Consider the following 22,890-nt stretch of genomic DNA (forward strand, 5'->3'; position numbering starts at 1 on the left):
ATAGGTCTTATTTATTCAGCTTTCAGACGATGTATAAATTAAAATGAACTCTTATGACTGGATTTGGTCTAGGTCACATATGTAAACACAAACTTTTATTTTGGATGTGATTAATTGTGATCACTTTGACAGCACTGTTTTCTAATAATTTTTAATTTGATATTACTTACTCAATTGGCTGTTTCTGCAGCTCAAATTAAAGCACAGACAGATAGAAATGGCAAGTTCATGGTTTTGATTTTCCAGGGAGCACAAATACTGATAAAACACAAGTTGAATGCAAGTTGGTTTGAATAAAATGCATAAAAATAGCAATATGTAAGTACAAGTAGTTCTACAAAATATGATAAATGGACATCATTTACAAGTGATTTTTTATTACTCATTGCTTATGAATAATGAGCAACTCATTACTTATTACAAACACTGTACCATGAACGCTGTAAAAAAAAGTTTTGTATGTATTTAAAAAGTATATAGTGACCGTGGACCACAAAACCAATCATAAGTGTCAAATTTTTCAAATTTAGATTTATACATAATTTGAAAGCTGAATAAATAAGCTTTCCATTAATGTTTGTTAGGATAGGACAATATTTAGATGAGCTACAACTATTTGAATATCTGGAATCACCTTTAAAGTTGTCCAAATTAAGTTCTTAGCAATGCATATTACTTTTGATATATTTACGGTAAAATCATTTTGTATGGAAATTTACTAAATATCTTCATGGAACATGCTCTCTACGTAATATCCTAATGATTTTTGGCATAAAAGAAAAATCTATAATTTTGACCCATACAATGTATTGTTGGCCATTTCCACTACTTAAGACTAGTTTTGTGGTCCAGGGTCACAGTTGTGAATTGTATTAGAATTAAAACCTTGCCATAACACTACTGCCAAATTAAAATCATGCCATTATCTTGAAGAATTCAAATGGATTGGTTATTGTCTTACACAATGAAAACTAGCCATTCCTTACTAGCAATTATGTTGTCTGAAACATTCCCTGCTATGCAAGTAACCCGACACTACGTTTAAAACTTGTTCTTGTACACTAATAAGGTCACCTAGATTTTTCTTCTTCCATTGTTTATAGCCTTGAAATGTCTAGTCGTTGTGTTTTCTTTACCATGCTTAAGAATATAGACCGCTTGCACTGTAAAACCCACTCGGAAATGTTACGTATTTCAATGAATCACGTTTGAAAAAGGCTAACTGCTGCATTATGAGTGCGAACAAGACATATACTCACCATGGTAACCACACACACTCTTCAGGTTTGTCACAGTATCAGCTTGAGGAAAAAAATATCACCAGTGGGAAACACTCCAACACCTAAGACAAAAAAAACAACCAAACGATTATAATGTGCTAAATCCTGTCTAAAATAGTTTTTTAATAAGCCAACACTCACTTAAATATTATTTCTAGCTATTATATTAAAACGTAATTACATTTCATAACTATTACAGACCAGAGAAAACAAGTTTTTTAGTTCGAAGCTTTCATTTCAAAGATAAACTACGTAGGCCCAGGGGTGCATTTTCATTGCATGGCTCACCTAGTTCATCAGTCCACATTTTATTGTATTTTCATTAAATTTGCATTGTGCCCCAGGTATGAACATACCAAACCTGCCAAGCAAGACGAAGTCCCTAGTTCTAAGCCGCCGGTGCCGCTGACCGCTGCTCCCCTTGCTGGCACTCCTGATCCCGTATCTGATGGGCCAGGTGGCACGAGCGACGCCCAGGAGAAGCCCCAAGGCTTGGGGGCAGTGGACTGGGTCAATGCTGCCGAGTTCGTGCCGGGGCAGCCCTACTGTGGGAGGGGTGAGTGTAGCAGGGAAACATGTTCAGCTGTCACTACCAAGACAATCTGTGAAAACACGTTGCCATCAGTTAAGCCAAGCATTCGGTGTGCAATATAAAGGCTCATTGACAATTAGGCTTTTATTTTATATATATATATATATTGGTTTGACCAATGCTTTGGTTTGTCATAAAAATGCTGTTACTGTTTCTGTGGCACGCTGCTTCATTGCTGTTTACAAGAAACATAGAAAATAAGACAAAGTGTATCTGGATTCTATTTCTCTGATTCTCTGACAAGCAAAAAAGTGGGCTCGCGCTAAATATAACTCTTCAGTACATAAAAAAAAAAAGTTTAATTTGTTAACATTTAAAGGATTAGTTCACTTTCAGAATAAAAGATTCCAATAATTTACTCACTCCCATGTCATCCAAGATGTTCATGTCTTTCTTTCCTCAGTCGAAAGAAATTAAAGTTTTTGAGAAAAACATTCCATATAGTGGACTTTAATGGGAATCAATGGGTTCAAGTTCCAAATTGCAGATTCAAAGGGCTCTACATGATCCCAGCCAAGGAATAAAATCTTGTCTAGTAAAATGATCAGCCATTTTATTAAAAAAATAAAAAAAGTGTGTATACCTTTTAAAGGAGAACTCCGGTGTGATATTGACCTAAAGTGTATTGAATCATGATACCGAGTGTGAACGTACCTTGCATATCTCATCTCGGTTTGTGTCCAGCTGTCCGAAATCTGGGGTCAGTTAGCCGATGCTCACAACAGGTTGTCAATGAGAGTCAACAGGGCATCGGAATAGCCATGTAAATGTCAGGGCCCTTGGAAGTCTACCAATGAAGTGTGGAGCTACTTTGTGCCTCGTAAATGGCGTAAAACAGTGATTTATTTACATGGCTATTCCGATGCCCTGTTGACTCTCATTGACAACCTGTTGTGAGCATCGGCTAACTGACCCCAGATTTCGGACAGCTGGACACAAACCGAGATGAGATATGCAAGGTACGTTCACACTCGGTACCATGATTCAATACACTTTAGGTCAAAATCACACCGGAGTTCTCCTTTAAACCACAATGTGGTTAGTTCTTTGTTTGTGTACTTTGGTTTCAAAAAGGTAGGGTAGGTCGAAAACCTCCATCTCATTTTCTCCTTCAACTTCAAAATCATTGTTGTTTTACCCTTTTTGTCTAAAGGGGGTTTGACTTTCTTTGCACGTTCGCTTTGTAAGACACTGGGTTGGTACATCTGCCTAAATCAGGTATGACCTTTCCAACGTGACTATGTACTCTCTTAAATATAAAGGTGCTTTTAAAAGGTTCTTCACGGTGATGCCATAGAACCATTTATGGTTCCACAAACAACCATTCAGTCAAAGGTTCTTTACAGAACCATCTCTTTCTTACCTTTTTATAATCCGAAGATCCTTCTTTCACCACAAAAAAATAAGGTTCTACAGATGTTAAAGGTTCTTTTTGGAACCATTTAGACAAAAAAGGTTCTTCTATGGCATCATGAAGCACCTTTATTTTTAAGAGTGTAATGCGTGAAGTCGAGTTTTTTAGAAAATGACTTATCGTTTTACTAGATGAGACCCTTATTCCTCGGCTGGGATCATGTAGAGCACTTTAAAGCTGCATTGAAACTGCAATTTGGACCTTCAAACTGCCGATCCCCATTAATGTCCACCTTATGGAGAAAAATCCTGTAATCTTTTCCTTAAATGTAATTTCTTTGCGACTGAAGAAAGAAAGACATGAACCTATTGGATGACATAGGGCTGAGTAAATTATCAGGAAATTCTTATTCTATAAATGAACTAATTCTTTAATAAATGCTGTAAAAGTGTTGTTATATAGCATTAGCAAATTAAACCTTACTGTAAAGTGTTACCAATTTATTTCGCAGTCACACTTATGCATTTGGCAAGTGTTTTTATCAAAGCGAATGCATTCAAGCTTAACATTTTATCAGCATGTGCATTCCCTGGGTATTGAACCTATGACCTTGGGAGGAACACCAAGGAATGCTGTGCTGATAGACAACGTGAAGCCATCTCAACCAAGGTTAAAATTGCTTAACCTAATAACTGGTTAAATTACCGCACCTTAATAAAAAATGCCACTTTAAGAAATAATTCCATCTATAAAAAAGGATTCTTCTGTGTATCAGTGTTTGTTATTGTTAATTAAAAACTGAAATTACCCTGAAATAAACTATAAAAGTTTAAGTTGAACTGAAATGACTAAAACTGAAATGAAAACTAGAGCAAATATGTGACCCTGCCTGGACCACAAAGCTAATCATAAGGGTCATTCTATTGAAATTGTGATTTACACATCATCTAAAAGCTGAATAAATAAGCTTTCCATTGATGTATGGTTTAAGACAATATTTGGCTGAGATACAACTGTTTAAAAATCTGAGGGTGCAAAAAAAAAATCAAAATATTGAGCAAATCGCCTTTAAAATTGTCCAAATGAAGTTCTTAGCAATGCATATTAATACTAAAAAATTACGTTTTGATATTTATGGTATGAAATTGAAAAAATATCTTCATGGAACATATTACTTAATATCGTAATGATTTTTGGCATAAAAGAAGAATCAATCATTTTGACCAAATGTATCCATGCTACTTGAGACTGGTTTTGTGGTCCAGGGTCACATATGTTAAACAAACAAAACAAAAAAAATAAAGTCAAAGGCACAAAATAATTATAACTTAAAATGTTTGAATAAATGGAAATTTAAAATATGAATAATTACCATAATGGTATATAATACTAAAATAACACTGCCATGTCATCATGTAGCCCATTAACGGTAGGCTTCTTGCAGTTGCCAAGCAACTTAGCAACTCTGCACATTCTTAAAGAATGTTTGGCCGCAGCTGTGCATTTATCACCATTTTATGACTACTTCAAATGCACATACAATCAGAACTATCTGTTTTATAATGCAGCATAAATAATCACCCTCCTCACTAAACTTGGACTGACCCTGCACATGCAGCAGAGCTTAGGCTGTGCTCTACCAGTGTGCTCTCTTGTTCTCGGTTGCTGGCCCAGACCCACTTACATTTATCTTAAAGGGTGACTTCATCAGCAAAGAGCTGAAGGAACAGTGCTGTTTCTTTCCTAGTCTTTGGGCGGCAGCCAGAACTCCTACGTTCAGGAAAGCAGGTGCTGTTCTTTCAGAGTTTAATCTGGTAGACCATATTACGAACCCACCAAGAACATCAATAAATCTTATTTGAATATCTTCTCTTTGGTCATTTATGTAAATCTGAAGGTTTGAATTTTTAACCATTTCTAACTTTGATCAAACAAGTATTGTTCAGCCCACACCACAATAACATTGTTGTTTTCCTATCCTTATCCCAGGATAAGTCTTAAAATCGTCTTTTGTTCTCTCTGCAGCTGACCCAGTGCCGCTTGAGGGGCCTGGACCTCTCATCGAAGAAGAGTACGAGAAAGAACTAGCTAACAAAGAAATGAAGAAACAGCTTTGCCCATACGCCGCCGTTGGTGAATGTCGCTATGGCCTCAACTGCGCCTACCTCCACGGTGACGTTTGCGACATGTGCGGCCTACAGGTCCTCCACCCTTCCGACACCTCTCAGCGCTCGCAACACATCAGGGTGAGTACGGGATTGACATCCTGTTCTCAGACTCTTTCTGAACGTTTAAGCATAAACTTTCGCATCGTTTGTTAATGGCAGGCCTGCATTGAGGCTCACGAGAAGGACATGGAAATCTCGTTTGCCATCCAGCGTAGTAAAGACATGATGTGTGGCGTGTGCATGGAGGTAGTGTTCGAGAAAACCAACCCCAGCGAACGCCGTTTCGGCATCCTCTCCAACTGCAGCCACTGCTACTGCCTCAAATGCATCAGGAAATGGCGGAGCGCCAAGCAGTTCGAGAGCAAGATCATAAAGTAAGACCGTCCTTAAGATAATTAAACGTGTATTAAGTTGAATGGGAATCGGGGGAGTTGATCTTTAGTCGTTTTAAATATTATGATCGTTAGCCTAGGACTATTATCTCTAAATGTAGTTGTCCACCTCTTCTTTTAAAGATCAGTTCTGGTGTAAAAGGAAAAACTCATAGTTTTAATGATTTTTATGTGTTTTCAATCAGGTCCTGCCCAGAGTGTCGAATCACATCGAACTTTGTCATACCAAGCGAATACTGGGTGGAGGACAAGGAGGAGAAGCAACAACTCATTCAGAAGTACAAGGATGGCATGGGGTACACAATTGAATTTTACTGATTGAAGTAATAGTTAAACAGTAATAATTAAGGAATAAAGAAGTAATATGTGACTCTGGACCACAAAAGCAGTCATAAGGGTAAACTTTTTTTGAAACTGAGATTTATATATCATCTGAATAAATAAGCTTTCCATTGATGTATGGTTTGTTAGGATAGGACAATATTTGGCTGAGATAAAAAAAAAAATCTAAATGTTGAGAAAATCGCTTTTAAAGTTCCATATTAAGTTCTTAGCAATGCATATTACTCATCAAAAATGATGTTTTAATACATTTACGGTAGGGAACTTACTAAATATCTTCATAGAACATGATCTTTACTTAATATCCTAATGATTTTTGACATAAAAGAAAAATTGCTAATTTTGACCCATACAATGTATTTTGGGCTATTGCTACAAATACACCTGTGCTACTTAAGACTGGTTTTGTGGTCCAGGATCACATATTTTCAATTTTGTTCTTTACTCACCCTAATGTCGTTTGCCTTCAATGGAGCACCAAAGTTGATTTTCTGAAGAGTATTCTGGCCACTTTTGTCTATATAATAAAAGTAAAGAGAAAAATGTCAAAATCTACTATAAAAGTTTTCCCACATGAGTAGTAATATATATCCCAGATTTTCTAAATCTACAGCTTTCTGTGATAAACGGACTGAAATTTAAGACGTTATTCTTTCCCTCTACAATAGTTCTCAAATCAAATTTGGCGTTTAGTCATGATAAATGTGAGAACCAATCCTGTCTTGCTTTATTGGAGTTAAATGGCCAATTTTTTAGGCCTTTGGTAGAGGAACCCTGGGTATTAAGACTTTATTTTGGATTATGTGGGGTGCCATTATTTCAATTATGTATTTTTACCACAACACAACTTGGAAAATAAAATACTGATACGATGCCACAATGTGGCAGTTTTGGTTGTAATTTTCAGTCGAAGGACCTCAAGAGAAAAAAGTCTTCACTGCTTTCCTAGCAATAAGAAGTGGTGAAAAGAATAGATAGATGCCCGTGTATGAATAAAACTACCTAAAGATCAGTGTCTTTGTTCTCTCCATTTTAGCTTTAGCTTAGCTGATGCCTTTGAGGCTTTTAGTAGACCACAGCTACTGAAAGAGCTTACAAGTGGCGATGGATATAAGTGTAGGCTTAAACCAAATGCCATACCATCGATTTTTCCCTATAAGGAGTCTAAACGCCCCCAGATATCGAGTGAAATTCGTGCTGAGAAACTCTTTTAGTGACTACAGCGTCATGGCAAAGTTTTGGCACGTTTACATCCTGCCAGGATGGCATCTAGCGTTTCTTGTCTCTGCCTTTGTAAGCTCTTTCAGTAGCTGTGGTCTACTAAAAGCCTCAAGGGCATCAGGGCTAAAGTGAAAAGAACAAAAACACAGGTCTTTAGAAAGTTTCACTCGTCCACAGGCATCTTCCCCTTTTTTTTCTCTTCTTATCGCTAGTAAAGCAGAGAAGATTTACATTGTTTCTCTTGCTGCCCTTCAACTGAAAATTACAATCGAAAGCCGCACAACGTGGCATCATATCAGTATTTCATATTCAGAGTTGTGTTACAACTCTGAGTAAAAATAGCAACAGGTAGCGCCAGTAGCTCACAGAGGTCAACCATTTGATGTCTTCGAAATAATGGTGCCCTCCATAGTCCAAACATGTCGATTTACATTATATTAAGCCATACAAGTCTACAGAACTGTAATTTTTAAGGCTGAAGCATTTTATGATTCATTTCCTTCATCTTCATACCCAGGAGTAAATCATGCCGATATTTTGATGAAGGCCGTGGGACCTGTCCGTTTGGAGCCAACTGCTTTTACAAGCATGCCTTTCCCGACGGGCGTCTGGAAGAGCCTCAACCCCAGAGGAGACAGACCGGCTCCAACGGAAGAAACCGGGTAAAGCCTCTACGCCGTTGCCAAACTGAAAATTTTGTTGCGTGAAAGCATATCAAATTTACTTCATGATGTGCCACGAATTCGATCACTGAGCCGTTAATGGAATCTGTGTTGCAGAACTCCAGACGGACGCCACTCTGGGATCTTTTTGACGAGCGGGAGAACAGCGACTCCTTCGACAACGAAGACGAGATGGTGACGTTCGAGCTCAGCGAGATGCTCCTCATGCTTCTGGCTGCCGGGACCGACGACGACGTCACCGACTCGGAAGATGAGTGGGACTTGTTCCACGAAGAGCTGGACGATTACTACGAGCTGTACCTATAGCAGGCCTCCTTTCGTCCTTCGCTAACTCCCTCCTAGACTAACCCTATTTACTCTATTTCTATCCCTATTAGAAACTAGACAGGACTGTCTTGTGTGACTGATGGGCAGTAGCGTCTTTTTCCCCCTGTGTTGTGGCAGTGGCTTTCAGCAGGCCATTAAAACAATGAATTCATTTCAGATTCAACAAATGAATATAAAACACGACGTCAAAAGACATAAAATAATAGCTCTTGTGCTAAAAAAAACATTTTCTAGAAAGCCTTCTGCATTCTGTGAGTCTGTCCATGTCTGGTTCATGTACTAGAATAAGTATAAAGAGCAAAAACAAAAGTAATTTAAAAAAAAAAATCGAAAGAAAGGACACTAAGTTATATATAAAATTGGAAAGATATACCTAACAAACCTAACCGAGTGTATCTCAGGTGTGGGTTTGACATGTTTATTATTGACTGTGAGGATACAGCAACTGTGTATGACTTCACTAACTGGTGGCTGTTAATGCTTCTGATATTTTTGAAATATCCCTCTTCTCATGCACTGATTCTGACTGGGTGGGAGGTGGTGGTGGCGGGGAGCTTCCTGGATGTCACAAATGCACTCGTCAACGTTCACACGGACAACTCGTGTAACATTTATCCCTAAATGTAATGTCCTTTTGTTCCTCTCTCTATGAAATTATCCACTGAGTTGTTTTTTGTACCTGTACCTGATTAGCTGTGGTATCCCATGGGAAGTCCCTACGAACTGAGTGCGCCGATGATTTGTGAACCTGGACTCCCGAAAGCCGACTTAAATGCATTCAAATATGAAGCTGAATGTTCATCAGTTTAACTGTCTATTAATTGTAAATCTGTTTTGCTTCAGTGAATATTGCATATTAAGCTCAGCTGGCAGTAGTCAAACCACAAACACCCAATTGTTATTCGGTTCTTGTCGAACTTGGTTGATATGCATATGTTTATACAGAAATGTGCTTGTTTTCTATGGTTCAGAACCATCCAATGTAACTTGAAATTAAAGTTTATTATCAAATTATTACGTGTCTATGCATTTTTATGTGAATGTTATCAGGGCATTTTAGTTGTCTATCTAGTTCTGTGTATAGTTTTATGGAAAATAGCCTGCTATCATGGTATTTAATTTGGAGGTTGATGGTGGTTAATGTCTGCAACAAACTTTTAGAAATAGATAATTTTACATTTTTTATAAATCAGCATTACATGCATAATACAGCTGACAACACTATAACAAACTGCAGCATTTTTGTAATGAAACAATCCTCAGACTCTGATAAATAATGATACTCGTTATATTCATACTAGTCTTCTGTTGTCCTACATCAGGCTTCTGTAAGTGATTACGCTTGAATGCACATCATCTCTAAGATAAATGTGACTGTCCATAAAAGCATGGCTTTTGCATTTTACTTGTTTTGCATTTTATGGAAGTCATTTGGTGAAAGGCACATCATATATATCATTAACATTACTCTTATTTTATCTACATTATCTTTCCAGAAACAAAGACCGCATGAATAGAATAAAAGTAATGGTTGCAGGTTTTATTTTGAGTTTGCCCTCTTTTCATAAATTATTAGAATTAGTAGTACTAATAACTTTTACCATGGCTTGTCCAAGTATACAGTTGAGGTCAAAAGTTTACATACACCTTGCAGAATCTGCAAAATGTTAATTATTTTACCAAAATAAGAGGGGTCATACTAAATGCTCAGGTACAGAAGACACTTACATGTTTCCCAGAAAACAAAATAAGTTACATTTACCCTGATCTTTAAATTCAAAAAGGCTCTTAATGCATTGTTTTCTTTATGGATCACCTGTGCATGTTTGAACCTTCTGTTATAATTGCATATAAGTCTCAAAATCATACAAATACACAGAAATGCAGGGACCTGAAGGATTTTTCTGAAGAACAGCGGCCAGTTTAACTGTTTAGGATAAACAAGGGACTCATAAACAACTATCAAAAAGAAAAAAATAATTATTCAGGTAACAACACAGTATTAAGAAACAAGTGTGTGTAAACTTTTGAACAGGGTCGTTTTTATAAATTCAACAATTATTTTGTCTTGTGGACTATTTGTAAACGTTTTTTATGTGCAATATCTTATTCAGGTTAGTACTAAATAAAAAAAAGCATGCATTTTGTATGATCCCTCTTATTTTAATTAAATTAAATAATTGACATTTTGCAGATTCTGCAAGGTGTGTGTAAACTTTTGACCTCAACTGTATATATAGCTAAACACATAATATTTATAAATTTTTCAAATCGTATTTCATTCTTTTAAAATTGAATTTTAACAGTAGCTATATTGTATAATTTCTATTTTATCTTGTTTTAATCAGCTGATATAAATACTGCGAAGACCTAAATTAACTATTTGCAATAAAAAAATGCGTAACCTCCAACAATCGGAATTTAAGAAACACTCAAAAAATTAAATAGAGGACCAAATTAAATAGCGCAAATCAATGCAATCAATAATAGTGACTAAGACGTCAGATTATTATTTATTAAGATTGTTATTAATATGAAAAGCGACATTTATTTTTTGACCACGGAGTAGCTTGCTATTTTTAAACGGGGATATGAAATGTATACAACATGATTTTAACGAATATCAGCTTCGTAGATTCAATCATCGCTTAGTTTATTATGTATCAGCTTTCATTTGGAGGGATTCGGTAAGTGCCCGTTCCATTCCAAAGCAAATCCATAACGGGATTTCCTCCGCTGCCCCCTTGAGCGGCTATCATTACACTAGCAGAGCCAAAACAAGTCGGGAGGAGAAGGCATGAATACAATGACTGCTGAAATCATAAAAGACATCTCCCAGCCCGACTCACCTGTCTCTTCAGCACCAGAAAACGGACAGCTGCTGTTCATCCGAAGCGTCGCGTCCAGGAGGGACACGCAGACCACCAGCGGCAGTGCCAACCTCGAGGAGGGCAGCTCCCAGCCCCTGGTCTCCTCCTCAGCCACAGCTCAGCCTCAGTCCTACACCATGACATCGGGCGAATTCATGCAGTCCACCCCTCTGTTCGTGCAGAGGTCTAGTAAGAACCTGTTTTACAAGATCCTGTGTTTCCTCGTGCTCGTTCTCCAAGGAGGCATGCTGGATTTCTACCTCATCATCTTCACGGATCTCTACTGGTGCTCGTGGATAGCCACGGATTTGGTGGTTATATCTGGATGGGCGATCTTCTTCATGAAAAACGCCAGGAGTAAGCGAGAACGCGCTTGTGGGTTCCACCAGAAGAGCTCCATCTTCGGATGCAACCTCGGGGAGTTCACCTTCGCGTACCTGGCATGGCTCATCTACGTGATCGCGTCAACCCCGAAAGTTGTGCTCGTTCTGGAAACGTCCATCCTGGATTTGATCGCCCTGAAGGTGCCGTTTGGCATCACCGGGTTCAAAATAACCATGCTGCTGTGCGCGCCTTTGCTTTACTGCCTCATCAACTCCATCATTGAAGATCCCAACGGTGCCACTCGCTTTCACTCCCAAGGCTGCTTCATGAGCACCTGCTTAGACATCCTGGACAGCTTCACGCTGGTGGAACTGCTCCTTAAAAACGAAATCCCCAGCATATACCTTAGGTACACGGTTATATCGGTCTATTTCATCGCGTTGGCCGTTCCGGTTGTTTGGCTTTACGAGTTGACGGCCTCAGAGATGAACTGTCGCTGGGTATGGGCGAGGTTCTTCACTGGCGTGCTGCTCAACGCACCGCTCTTGGTGGTCAGATGTTTCCTCGTCTTTGTTTACAAAACGCCCATTTCGATTTTCATGTTCAAGAACATCTTCTTCTTGGGGTGCAAGTGCCTGGAGCTGGTTGAACAGTGCATGTCCTTAAGAGGTGTCCGGAGGTTTGCACGTGGACGCGGGAGCAACCCAGCCCAGTTCTCCCACTGCGTTTCCGAAAACGACATGTGTCCTCACGGCTATGTGAACACGCTGGCTGTCAATACTCAGTCGTAGATGCTCATTAGGGACTGGCGTTAACCGGAGGCCACGTACTACACAGTGTGCATCAGCCCTTTTAAGGGGAGGTACTACAGGTGCTTACATTCCTTTCATTTTAATCAAAATGAAGATATAAACACGCAAAACATTTATTAAATACATAAAATGTATTGTGGCGATACTTTGTAAAAGTACGGATTATGAGGTTGTTTAAGTTAGTTAAAATCCTAAGAAAAAAAAACTATATGGAAGCCCCTTTCCGCCACTGAATAAAAATAAATAAGGGTTAAAACTGAGACAATTCTGACTTTTTGCGATTGCGAGTTTAATAATAGAAGTATGCTCTAAAGTCAGAATTGCGAGACATAAACAAGTTTGATAAAAAATGTAAACATGTATGTAACACAATGATGTAAACACAATTCTGAGAACAAAAGTGAGAATTGCAAGTTTGTAAAAGTGACAAAATTCAGTGACAGAAATGGGCTTCCATATAGTTATATAATTATATAATATACAATCTAAACAAAATTCTGAGACGAAAGTCACAATTGCAAGATTTAAACCTGCAATTCTAATAAAAAGACACAATTGCAATACATACTTGCAATTCTGAGAAAAATTAGCATTTCCCCCCCCTTAGAACTGGACTTTCTAACTCACAATTGCGAATAATGTCCCCATTCTGAGAAAAAAAGTCAGAATTGTGAGATAAAGTTGATTTGTCTTAACTCCTATGGAAGCTCTTTTCTATCACTGAATAAAAAAATTCTACTTTTTATGTCGCAATTTGACTTTTTTTACTCTCAATTGCGAATTTATATCATTGTTAACACAACTGTGTTCTAAAGACAGAAGATATATTGCGAGATATGAACTCAATTCTGAGGAAAAATATCTCAATTGTGAAATATAAACTCGCAATTCTCAGAAAAAAATCACAATTATAAGATAGAGACTGAATTCTGAGAAAGAAGTCAGAATTGTGAGATATAAACTCACAATTCTCAGAGTCACAATTGCTAAAAAACTTGAAATTCTGAAATAAAAAGTCAGAATTGCGAGATAAAAACATGCAATTCTCAAAAAAAGTCAGAATTGTAAGATATAAACTCAATTCTGAGAAAATATCAGCTTTCCCCCCCCTCAGAACTTTATAACTCACAATTATGAGTTTATGTATCACTTGCAATTGTACATTAACTTTTTAAATGAATAACTCGAAATTCTTTAAAAAAAAGTCAGAATTGCGAGATATAAACACAGTTCTGAGAAAAAAAAGTCACAATTGCAAGATATAAACTCGCTATTCTGAGGAAAAAAGTCAGAATTGTAAGATATAAACTTATAATTTTAGGAAAAAGTCAGAATTCTGAAATATAAACAATTCTGAGGGAAAAGGTCATAATTGCAAGATATAAGCTTGCAATTTTGAAAAAAAAAAAGTCAGAATTGCGAGATATAAATTTGCAATTCTGAGAAAAAGTCAAAATTGTGAAATATAAACATAATTCTGAGGAAAAAAGTGAAAATTGCAAGATATAACCAAAAGGTTGTTCATTTAGCATATTAATAAAACAAAACAAAACAAAAACTCTGACAATGAACAAGAAAAGGCAAAATTAGGTTTATCAGCAATTGGCCTAATTCCAAAATATCATCTGTGTCAGACATGCCCAAAATAGCACTGATTTTAGATGATATATGCTTGGTGTATGTGGTATCAAATCATAATAACTCAAAGTTTATGACAATACTAGCCAGTGTTTGAGATGTAAATCTACATTTATGCCTGTAGTACCTCTCCTTACGAACGCCCTGTCGTTCACCTCCACTCTCAACAGGTGCTACAACCAAACCACTCAATGTGCCAATGAAAAACATTCCCACCTGTGACCTCTGCAGTATATACTTAATGTATTGGGACGTGACTGTCAACCCGTGCTTATATATGATGATACGAGAATCTTTGATTTGCACTTGTTTTGAGAGGCACTTTAATTACGTGAGGAGTATTCAACTGAGGAAATAAGTGCAATGTTATATGTATAATTTATTTTCTATGTAAAAAAACGGCTAATGTAGACACGTGTTTATAGTGTTTCCAGACACCTTGTCAAGAGATGTTCCTAAATGCACTTGTCAAAAGTGTAAATATGCCTTGTGGCTTGTTAGGCTTGGTGTACACTTCAAATTGTGAATGTGATGTAGTCCTTTCCTATTTGAAATACTTCATGGTACTTAGGAATGGAAAACTGCCGAACGGTGTATGATACGGATTCATAATGTTCCTTAATGTAATAATAGGCTACTTTAAGCATTAGATCTATGAGGATAACTGTAATCCATCTTTAATGACCAAACTCCATTGCTGGTTCCTATCAGCCGTATTACCATCGTCAGTTTATACAAGGCTACCTCTCTTTACAAAACCTCCAATCTGTTTATCAGCTCAATTCCAGATGCCATATCATTCATGCCAGTAAATGAGGTATGATTATCGCAATTAATAACATTTCGACCAACCATGATAATTGTTAGAGCACTGATAGACAGATTGCAGGAGGACATTATCCATTAATCTACACGCAGTGCATCCTTGTCTTAATGAGAATATAAATATGTTTGCAAGCTCAGTTAGTTACACTAAGAGTTACACCAGGAACTTAAAAGAAATACGTCAAAGCTTAATATCTATGTTTCTCACTCCAATTCTCCACCTTAAAAGGACAGTTTATCCAAAATTTGGACATTTATGCAACCTCATGACTGTATTTTGTGCATATAATGAAAGTTGTTGGTTTGGACCCCATTGACTTTCATTGTATGGACAAAAAAAAAAAAAACATTTTTCATCTTCTGTAGAAAGAAATGCAATCAAGTGTGAGTCATATTTTGGGTAAGCTATCATTTTAATCGCGAGAACCAAGCTTGTCCTGTCACTTTTAGTTTTAAAACAGAGTATTATATATGCTAGTCTAACGTAATTATTAACAAACGTGCATCCTTATTCTAACATATTATTACTCTTGTGCTTTGAGGATTGGGGTACAGGGTGAGCTAAATGTGTTAAATATGCAGGCCGAAAGTGCATTATGGGATTTTTGTGCCTCATTGCGCAGTATTTAACTTGACAAATATATACCACTACGCATGTTTTTTTTAAACTATAGGTTTTAGTGTATGTACAAAACCTTTTTGATGAGAGCGACTTACAGCCCCACCTCTCACTATTTATCCGCATAAATGTTTTACAGATAATTTTCTTACAAGGGCTTTAGTTTGCAAGTTAAGTTATGTTTACATAAGACATTATTTGTACTGCGACAGCTGCAAGGGTCTGAAAGCATCCTGGTTAAAATGGTTAAAGAGTAATTCGAGGTCCAAAGTTGGATACAAATTCGAAGCAAGTACAGTGATTCTTTAACTAAATTATAGTATAAAGCACACAACAGAAGATTACCAAAGAATGCTGCTTTATCAATTTAGAAATATATACAAACTTCTATAGTATAGCTCTTAAACTGGAATAAACTGTTTGAAAAAACAGCTCTAGTGCAATATAATACAACAAAACATCTCATCTGAGCAATTAAAATCAAAGAACAATACAAATGTAACATTGCAAGCCCAACCAAATTATTTAATCTTGTGTTCAGTAGCTAAACATACGCTTAAAATCATGTGCTGTGCTGTTCTATATCAAGCTGTTTAACAAGATACTTGTTCTGCTCCACAGTAAAAGTGAACTGATCACACCTTTGTGTTTATGTCTACTTATTTGTAATAAATATATAACACGTAATCATTTATATAACAGCTGATCATTCAACTCGTCCATCTGGTCTGTTTCCTGTTTCGGTTGACACAAATAGTTCAAATGTTTTAGGAGTGACGACCAACCGTACACTGTTCAAAAACTTCCTGCCATGATACTACGGCATTCTGCAAATAAAAAAAAATAGGATTCACGGTAAATCGATGCATTGCGATTTGCGGATCGATTCTGAGATTGTCCGAATGTAACATGATTGGCCCTGTCCTAAATGGCATGTGCACTTACGTTCCTGCAGACTTACAATGGTTGCCAAATGCGGGTGTTGGTTACGTCCGTAGGGTGTCCCATTCGGCATTTTAAATTTCAGAAGGGTGCTAGCGAGCGCCCCCCTTTGCAGCTGAGCCCTCATTGAAGCCTCCATTGAAGCCCGCATTGAACCAGACTTCTATCTGACGGTCAAAGCGTCATTAAGTCACGAAAGTGTGGACTCTGAGGGGAACTGCCAGGGTTTAGGGTGCAATTTGGGACAGGGCCACTCTCTCTGGAAGTTAGTTTTTAACCACACCAAGTCCTAAATGGCACACTTCATGTGCAACTATGGTCTTGTAGACTTAAAATGGCCGCCATGGGGCACTGGTCTCAAACTCAATTCCAAGCTCCAACCCTAATCAAACACACCTGATCCAGCTAATCAAGGTCTTCAGGATCACTAAAAACTTCTAAGCAGGAGCTAAACTCTGCAGAGCTGCGGCCCTTCAGGAATTGAGTTTGAGACCTCTGTCAAAGAAGGGTGCTCGCAAGCGCCCCCTTTGCGGCCACTAGGCGCACTTGATGTGCACTTCCGTGGTGGCAGACTTCTACCTGACAGTCAAAGTGGCATTACGTCATGAAAGCGTGGACTCCGAGGAAGACCGCAAGGGTTTACAGTGCAATATAGGACAGGGCCATTCTCTATGGAATTGATTCTGAGGTTAGTTTATAACAGCAGATGGCGCACTAATCTAGTTTTTAACCGCACACTGGCCCTGTCACAAATGGCACACTTTATGTGCACTTACGGTCTTGCGGACTTACAATGGCCGCCATGTGCACAGTTCTGTTAAGTCCACGAGACCGTAGGGTGTCCCATTCGTCATTTTAGCTTTCAGAAGGATGCGAGAACTCCCTTTTTGTTTGCTATGTCCCGCACTGAAAAAAGCTCCGCGGCAGACTTCTACCTGACAGTCAAAGTGGCATTACGTCATAAAAGCGTGGACTCCGAGGAAGACGGCAAAGGTTTACAGTGTGATTTAGGACAGGGCCATTGTCTATGGAATTGATTCTGAGGTTAGTTTTTAACCACGCACTGGCCCTGTCACAAATGGCACACTTCATGTGCACTTACGGTCTTGCGGACTTACAATGGCCGTCATGTGCGCATTTCTGTTAAGTCCATGAGACCGTAGGGTGTCCCATTCGTCATTTTAGCTTTCAGAAGGGTGCGAGCACTCACTTTTTGGCCGCTGTGTGCCGCAATCCATGGCGAGATTTCTACATGACAGTCAAAGCGGCATTACGTCAAGAAAGTTTGGACTCAGAGGAAGACATCAAGGGTTAAGTGTGCGTTTTGTGACAGGGCCATTATCTCTGGAATCGATTCTGAGGTTAGTTTTTAGCAGCAGATGGTGCTCTAAACTAGTTTTAAACCGCACACTCAAACGCTCACAAAGCATGCAGTGCCATCTGCTGTTAAAGACTAAGCTAAGAATTGATTCCAGAGAGACTCATGATGCATTTCGTAACTCTCAGAATAAATGCAGAATCATTTCTCGAATCACGATGCATCGATTTACAGTTCCAACCCTACAAAAAACAGCCAAAAGATGCACAAGAAATTCAGCTCTCCATTGATTTGGTGCAGAAACCAGAAGAGATTGGGCTGTTCAAGAAGAGGTCCATTTGTAACTTGGCCAGAGAGGAAAGGTCTTGCTGAATCCTAGGGTCCTCCCTCACTGTTGAATACCTGGAACCATATCCCTGATCGGACCCTCGTGAGGGTCTTGTCTCAAAAGTACCCTCCATTTCACTTTCCTCCATCTCCACCGGCTGGGACAAGTCCGTCTCCTGATACAAATAGAAGCTGTCCTCCATTGAGGGTGGAGGTGCTATCAAAAAGCGCTTTCTGTTGTCCGTCGGACAGTTATCCGATGGTTCCCCCATTGGAAACGCCAAAGGAGGATGTGACGTTTCGACTGGTCCTGGTTCGGCGAGAAGACAGGGGTAGATTTGTGGGTCCACTGGTGTCCTAAAACCATTCACGCTGGGTAACTCAAGAGGAAGTTCCATTGCTGGATAATAGGAAAGTACTTGGCTGTGCTCTGGCTGGACTCTCGGATTAATAATCACCACGGATGACTCTTCAGGGTTCACTTGAATTTGGGGAATTACAGCGCAGACGCTCTGGGTTTCGTGATTGATGTCTACCTCCTTCACAAGGATCGGGAGTCCGATGTTTAGCACAGGTGTTAATTCATATATTGGCTGCATTGGCATCTCAAGAAGTGGATCGGCTTCCCCTCTCACTTCCTCTTCGCTAGTAATGCACTCGTTCTCAAACCAGTCCGGATTCTTCGTTTGGTGCATCTGGAATGCTTCAATTGCATTCCTCAAGGCTTCGCCCGAGGGGCAATTGAAGTACTCATCCTTTCCAATACCCTCAATACAGTGCTTCACTCCCTGCTGATACTTCTCCACATTGAGGACACGGAAATAGAGCTCCTCGAAATGCTTCATCAGCTTATATTTGACCGCAATGTCAAACATAGATGGCACATCGCCTTCACTGCTTACATCGTCAAAGTAAGCCACCAAATACTTCCCGTAGGAAGCCGGACGTTGCATATCAGGTGTAATCAGCTGAAGTGCGAGAGTCAGCATATCACCAACCGGAGATCGCACGTCCTCCCGGAGGAGGATGTGGGGATCTCCACACATTGCCCCCCACTTGGCTTGCACTCCTCGGGAGCAAAGCACCAAGATTTTACCTGACGACTCCTCAATCTTTCGCTTTTTTTCCTCAAGCCACTGTAGCCGGCCGATGGTGCCAAGCCAAGTCGTGTCAAGTAGGTCCAGCATGACCTCAACTCCACATTTGGCCCGCAGGAAGGCACAGAGCTTCAGGACTATGTCTGTGTAAAGGGGATGATCTCTGGAGTAGATAATTAATATAGATTGTGGACCGGATGAAACTGGTGTTTTTAGAGGTGGCTTTTCCGGTGGCTTTCCTTGATCTGAATTAAAATCATTTAAAAAATTAGAAACAGGGATATTCCTTTGATCAAAAATGATAATGATTCTTTCAGTCATAGCAATGTCTGTGTGGCTAACCACAGGAAGTTACTCTTTAAAGACATTGCTGCCACTGTTGCATAACACATGATTAAAATCAGTCTTTAAAGATAAAAAATATCCATCTTAAATGTCACTGCTTACCATTATGTAGTTTCCTGCGGTGCAAATAAATAGCACAAATACCAATGGCACAAAATAAGAGGCATAATCCAACACAAATGATCCAAAGTGCAGAGTTGTTCTCAGGAGGGCTTGTTGGTACTGTGGAACATATATAAAATTAGTAAAGTGGCATTATGCTTTTTACATTTCATTTCTCGATAATTCAAAAGCTGAATCTATACACACCAGGACTACATATGTTAAAACTGCGATTCTTTCGATGACAGTCGTTGGCACACTTCCGAAAAAACGGCTGGATCTAAATAATAATAAAAAAAAAAACACTATTAAATCAATACAGAATTGTTTTATCTGTTATATTTTTATGCCTGTTTAGGCCTACAAACCTGAACATCAAAATTACAGCATGTTCGTGGCCACTTCTCCAAGTCATATGTCACATTTAGTAATGGCGTGTTCTCCTAAACACAAAAAACACCTTTTAAAAATGATTCAGCCTTATTCATTTGGATATATAAAGAGATATACAGATAAAATGTCTCACGTTGTAAAGAGTCTGCGTTTCTGTGTCCCTGTTGCACTTCATAAAAACAATGTATTTTTCTGCATGCTCTGCAGGGTTAAATGCAACATGCAGAATATCCTTGCCATTCACAGCCGTTGTTCTTCCTACAGTAATATTGGGTAGCCATGTATCCCCTAAGAGAAAAATCAAACCGAATGAATTTCATAGTTTTCGAAGTGCATCCATACTTTAATACTTAAGCGCGCAGGGTTTCTAGATATATTTTTAAAGAAATCTCTTCTGCTCACCAAGTCTGCATTTATTTGATCGAAATACAGCAAAAGCAGTAATACTGTGAAATATTTGTACTATTTAAAACAACTGCTTTCTATTTGAATATATTTTAAAATGTAATTTATTCCTGTGATCAAAGCTCATTTTTTTTGCATCATTACTATAGTCTTCAGTGTCACATGATCCATCAGAAATCATTCTAACTGGCTGATTTGCTGTTCAAGAAACATTTTTTTATTATTATGGTCAATATTTCAAATTATTTGATGAATAGAAAGATCCAAAGAACAGCATTTATCTGAAATAAAAAGATTTTGTAACATTATACACTATACCATTCAAAAGCTTGGAGTCAGTATCATTTTTTTGGGGAAAGAAATTATAGAAATTAATACTTTTATTTAGCAAGTACGCTTTAAATTGATCAAAAGTGATGATAAAGACATTTATAATGTTATAAAAATTTCTATTTTAGATAAATGCTGTTCTTCTGAACTTTCTATTCATCAGAGAAACCTGAAAAATTAAACTCGGCCGTTTTCAACATAATAAATATTTTTGAGGAGCAAATCAGAATATTAGAATGATTTCTGGAGGATCATGTGACTGGAGTAATGATGCTAAAAATTCAGTTTTGATATCACAGGAATAAATTACATTTTACAATATATTCAAATAGAAAACAGTTATTTTAAATAGTAAAATATTTCACATTTTTACAGTTTCAGATAAATGCAGGCTTGGTGAGCAGAAGAGCTCTTTAAAAACATTAAACATCTTAGAGTACAAAAACTTTTGACTGGTAGTGTATGTATCTGAATGAGGTAAACCAGTTGTAAATACGATCTTCTCTCACCTCGTTCAAAACAGATGTTGGTCTTTCGCATCAAAGGATGGTCACAACCTATGGTTACAAATCGAGTTGTCAATCTGAATATAATTTATCATTTAAAAATATTTTGTTATAATTTGTTACTTACCTGGAACATCAACTTTCCTGTAGACATTGTAACTGGTGTGTTTTAAATTTGGCTTGGGAAGATTGGAGACAGTCACAACATATGTGTTGTGTGGATCTACCACAACTTTATCCAAAGAAAAGGACCACTGGAATAATATGTATGAAACATTAGTATTTGTGAAAACATATATAATAAGAAACAAAAAAAGAAATAAATCTTGCCTTTTCACCAGCACTATTTCTCATGGACTTAAAAGCTTGGAGGAACTTGTAATGAACACACAGATGTTCATTGGTAGACGACTTCATCACACTAAGCTGGGTTCCGTTCAAATGAATGATGCTTCCTGCAAAAAAAAAAAAAAAAAAAAGGATTATTAAACTTTGATGACTACAATCTGGTCCTAACTGCGAGATAAATGGTTAATGAAGTACAAAATGACAATAAACAAAATGAACGCTGTTTTAGTATTGGTGCACACATTTAGTAATGTAATAGTCATGTAACATTTAAAACTGTCCCTTTACTTTAAACTTGATTTTTCTTGAGTTACCCACCATCATCCTTTGCTTTCCATTCTGCCACAATCACTGGCTCCAAATCACCTTTCATGTTGCTTCTTACATCAACATTCACTGTTAAATCATCTGGTTCACTGGGAGTGAAATCTGAAGGAATTAGCCATTCTTTATACATACAATTATCTGTGGGGAGAAATAATCAAATGTCAATTAAAATTTAACCCATAATGATAAAGAATGCTGAAGAAAACAGGAAGAAGGACTTACTAAACTCTGCTGTACACTGTACTTCCTGGAGAGAGCGAAAGAAAAAAACAACAATGGATCACAAAAATAAAACCCTCATTCAAAACATAAACCCCCAAAGGGACCACAAATCAGTGTCTAACATATATTAACAAATATCTAACACTTTTGATATCTAATGGTCTGTATGTATTATCTTACCTTTTGTGTACAGTTTAGAGAGCGCCCATCATCCAAAAGTGCGAGATTCAGCACTACAGGTATGAAGGTGAAAAACACAGCACCTTTCAGGTACAAGAACTTCATGATTCGCGTTTGAACCAACATAAACTTCAGTCCAGCTATATGAATGAATGAATACTCCTTTAAAACAAGTATTTAATAGTCAAGCTCGACAGCGACAAAGAGTACGGTAAACAAGGTGGCGTAGGTGCAGGAAACAGCCGACCTAAAAAAAAAAAAAAAAAAAAGCTTCCTGGAATTATTGTAATATGCAAAGCAACGTGACTCAACACCTCGTGTACTTTGGAAACGCCGTCGTTTGTGTCGTGTCGCGTCGCGTCACGTAATCGTTGAAGACGCGTACTTTACCGTTCGCGTTTTGTGCGTCGTAGCAAAACGCGAAAAAGCCACTACATCTTTTTGTTGTTGTTGTTTGTTTTGTGATAGCTTCTATTATTATTATTATTTATTATTATTGTTGCATTGAATACAATTCACAAACAAAACACATAAATTATGGAACGCCAAGAGAACAAGCCTAAAATTATGGCAGACGGTGAGTGCCAACGACTTCATACTA

At 38.0% G+C, this 22,890-nt stretch overlaps 3 protein-coding genes across 3 annotated transcripts in view; 2 read left to right on the plus strand and 1 right to left on the minus strand.

The window, feature by feature from the left end:
* The window catches only part of mkrn1 (makorin, ring finger protein, 1), a 12,188-nt gene extending 2,815 nt beyond the window's left edge, over nucleotides 1–9,373 (plus strand). Inside the window, exons 3-8 of the mRNA XM_073838198.1 lie at nucleotides 1,625–1,836; nucleotides 5,252–5,472; nucleotides 5,554–5,768; nucleotides 5,972–6,082; nucleotides 7,867–8,011; nucleotides 8,129–9,373. Of these exons, the coding sequence (XP_073694299.1) occupies nucleotides 1,625–1,836; nucleotides 5,252–5,472; nucleotides 5,554–5,768; nucleotides 5,972–6,082; nucleotides 7,867–8,011; nucleotides 8,129–8,338 (1,114 nt within the window). The 3' untranslated portion in view covers nucleotides 8,339–9,373. The remainder of the gene's footprint in view (nucleotides 1–1,624; nucleotides 1,837–5,251; nucleotides 5,473–5,553; nucleotides 5,769–5,971; nucleotides 6,083–7,866; nucleotides 8,012–8,128) is intronic.
* Nucleotides 9,374–11,126: 1,753 nt separating this feature from the next.
* Nucleotides 11,127–15,644, plus strand: tmem121b (transmembrane protein 121B). Its single transcript, XM_073838691.1, has one exon. The coding sequence runs from the start codon at nucleotides 11,157–11,159 to the stop codon at nucleotides 12,342–12,344; it is 1,188 nt and encodes a 395-aa protein (XP_073694792.1). The 5' UTR covers nucleotides 11,127–11,156; the 3' UTR covers nucleotides 12,345–15,644.
* A 144-nt stretch (nucleotides 15,645–15,788) lies between these two features.
* On the minus strand, nucleotides 15,789–22,508 carry il17ra1a (interleukin 17 receptor A1a). Its single transcript, XM_073838692.1, has 11 exons — nucleotides 22,290–22,508; nucleotides 22,110–22,134; nucleotides 21,879–22,025; nucleotides 21,543–21,667; nucleotides 21,340–21,466; nucleotides 21,216–21,263; nucleotides 20,105–20,259; nucleotides 19,947–20,021; nucleotides 19,786–19,858; nucleotides 19,579–19,698; nucleotides 15,789–19,376 (listed from the first exon to the last, which is right to left on the minus strand). The coding sequence occupies exons 1-11, from the start codon at nucleotides 22,413–22,415 to the stop codon at nucleotides 17,983–17,985; spliced, it is 2,415 nt and encodes an 804-aa protein (XP_073694793.1). The 5' UTR covers nucleotides 22,416–22,508; the 3' UTR covers nucleotides 15,789–17,982.
* Between the last annotated feature and the right edge of the window lie 382 nt (nucleotides 22,509–22,890).

Source organism: Garra rufa, chromosome 4 (assembly GCF_049309525.1).
Source record: "Garra rufa chromosome 4, GarRuf1.0, whole genome shotgun sequence".
NCBI lineage: Eukaryota > Metazoa > Chordata > Actinopteri > Cypriniformes > Cyprinidae > Garra > Garra rufa.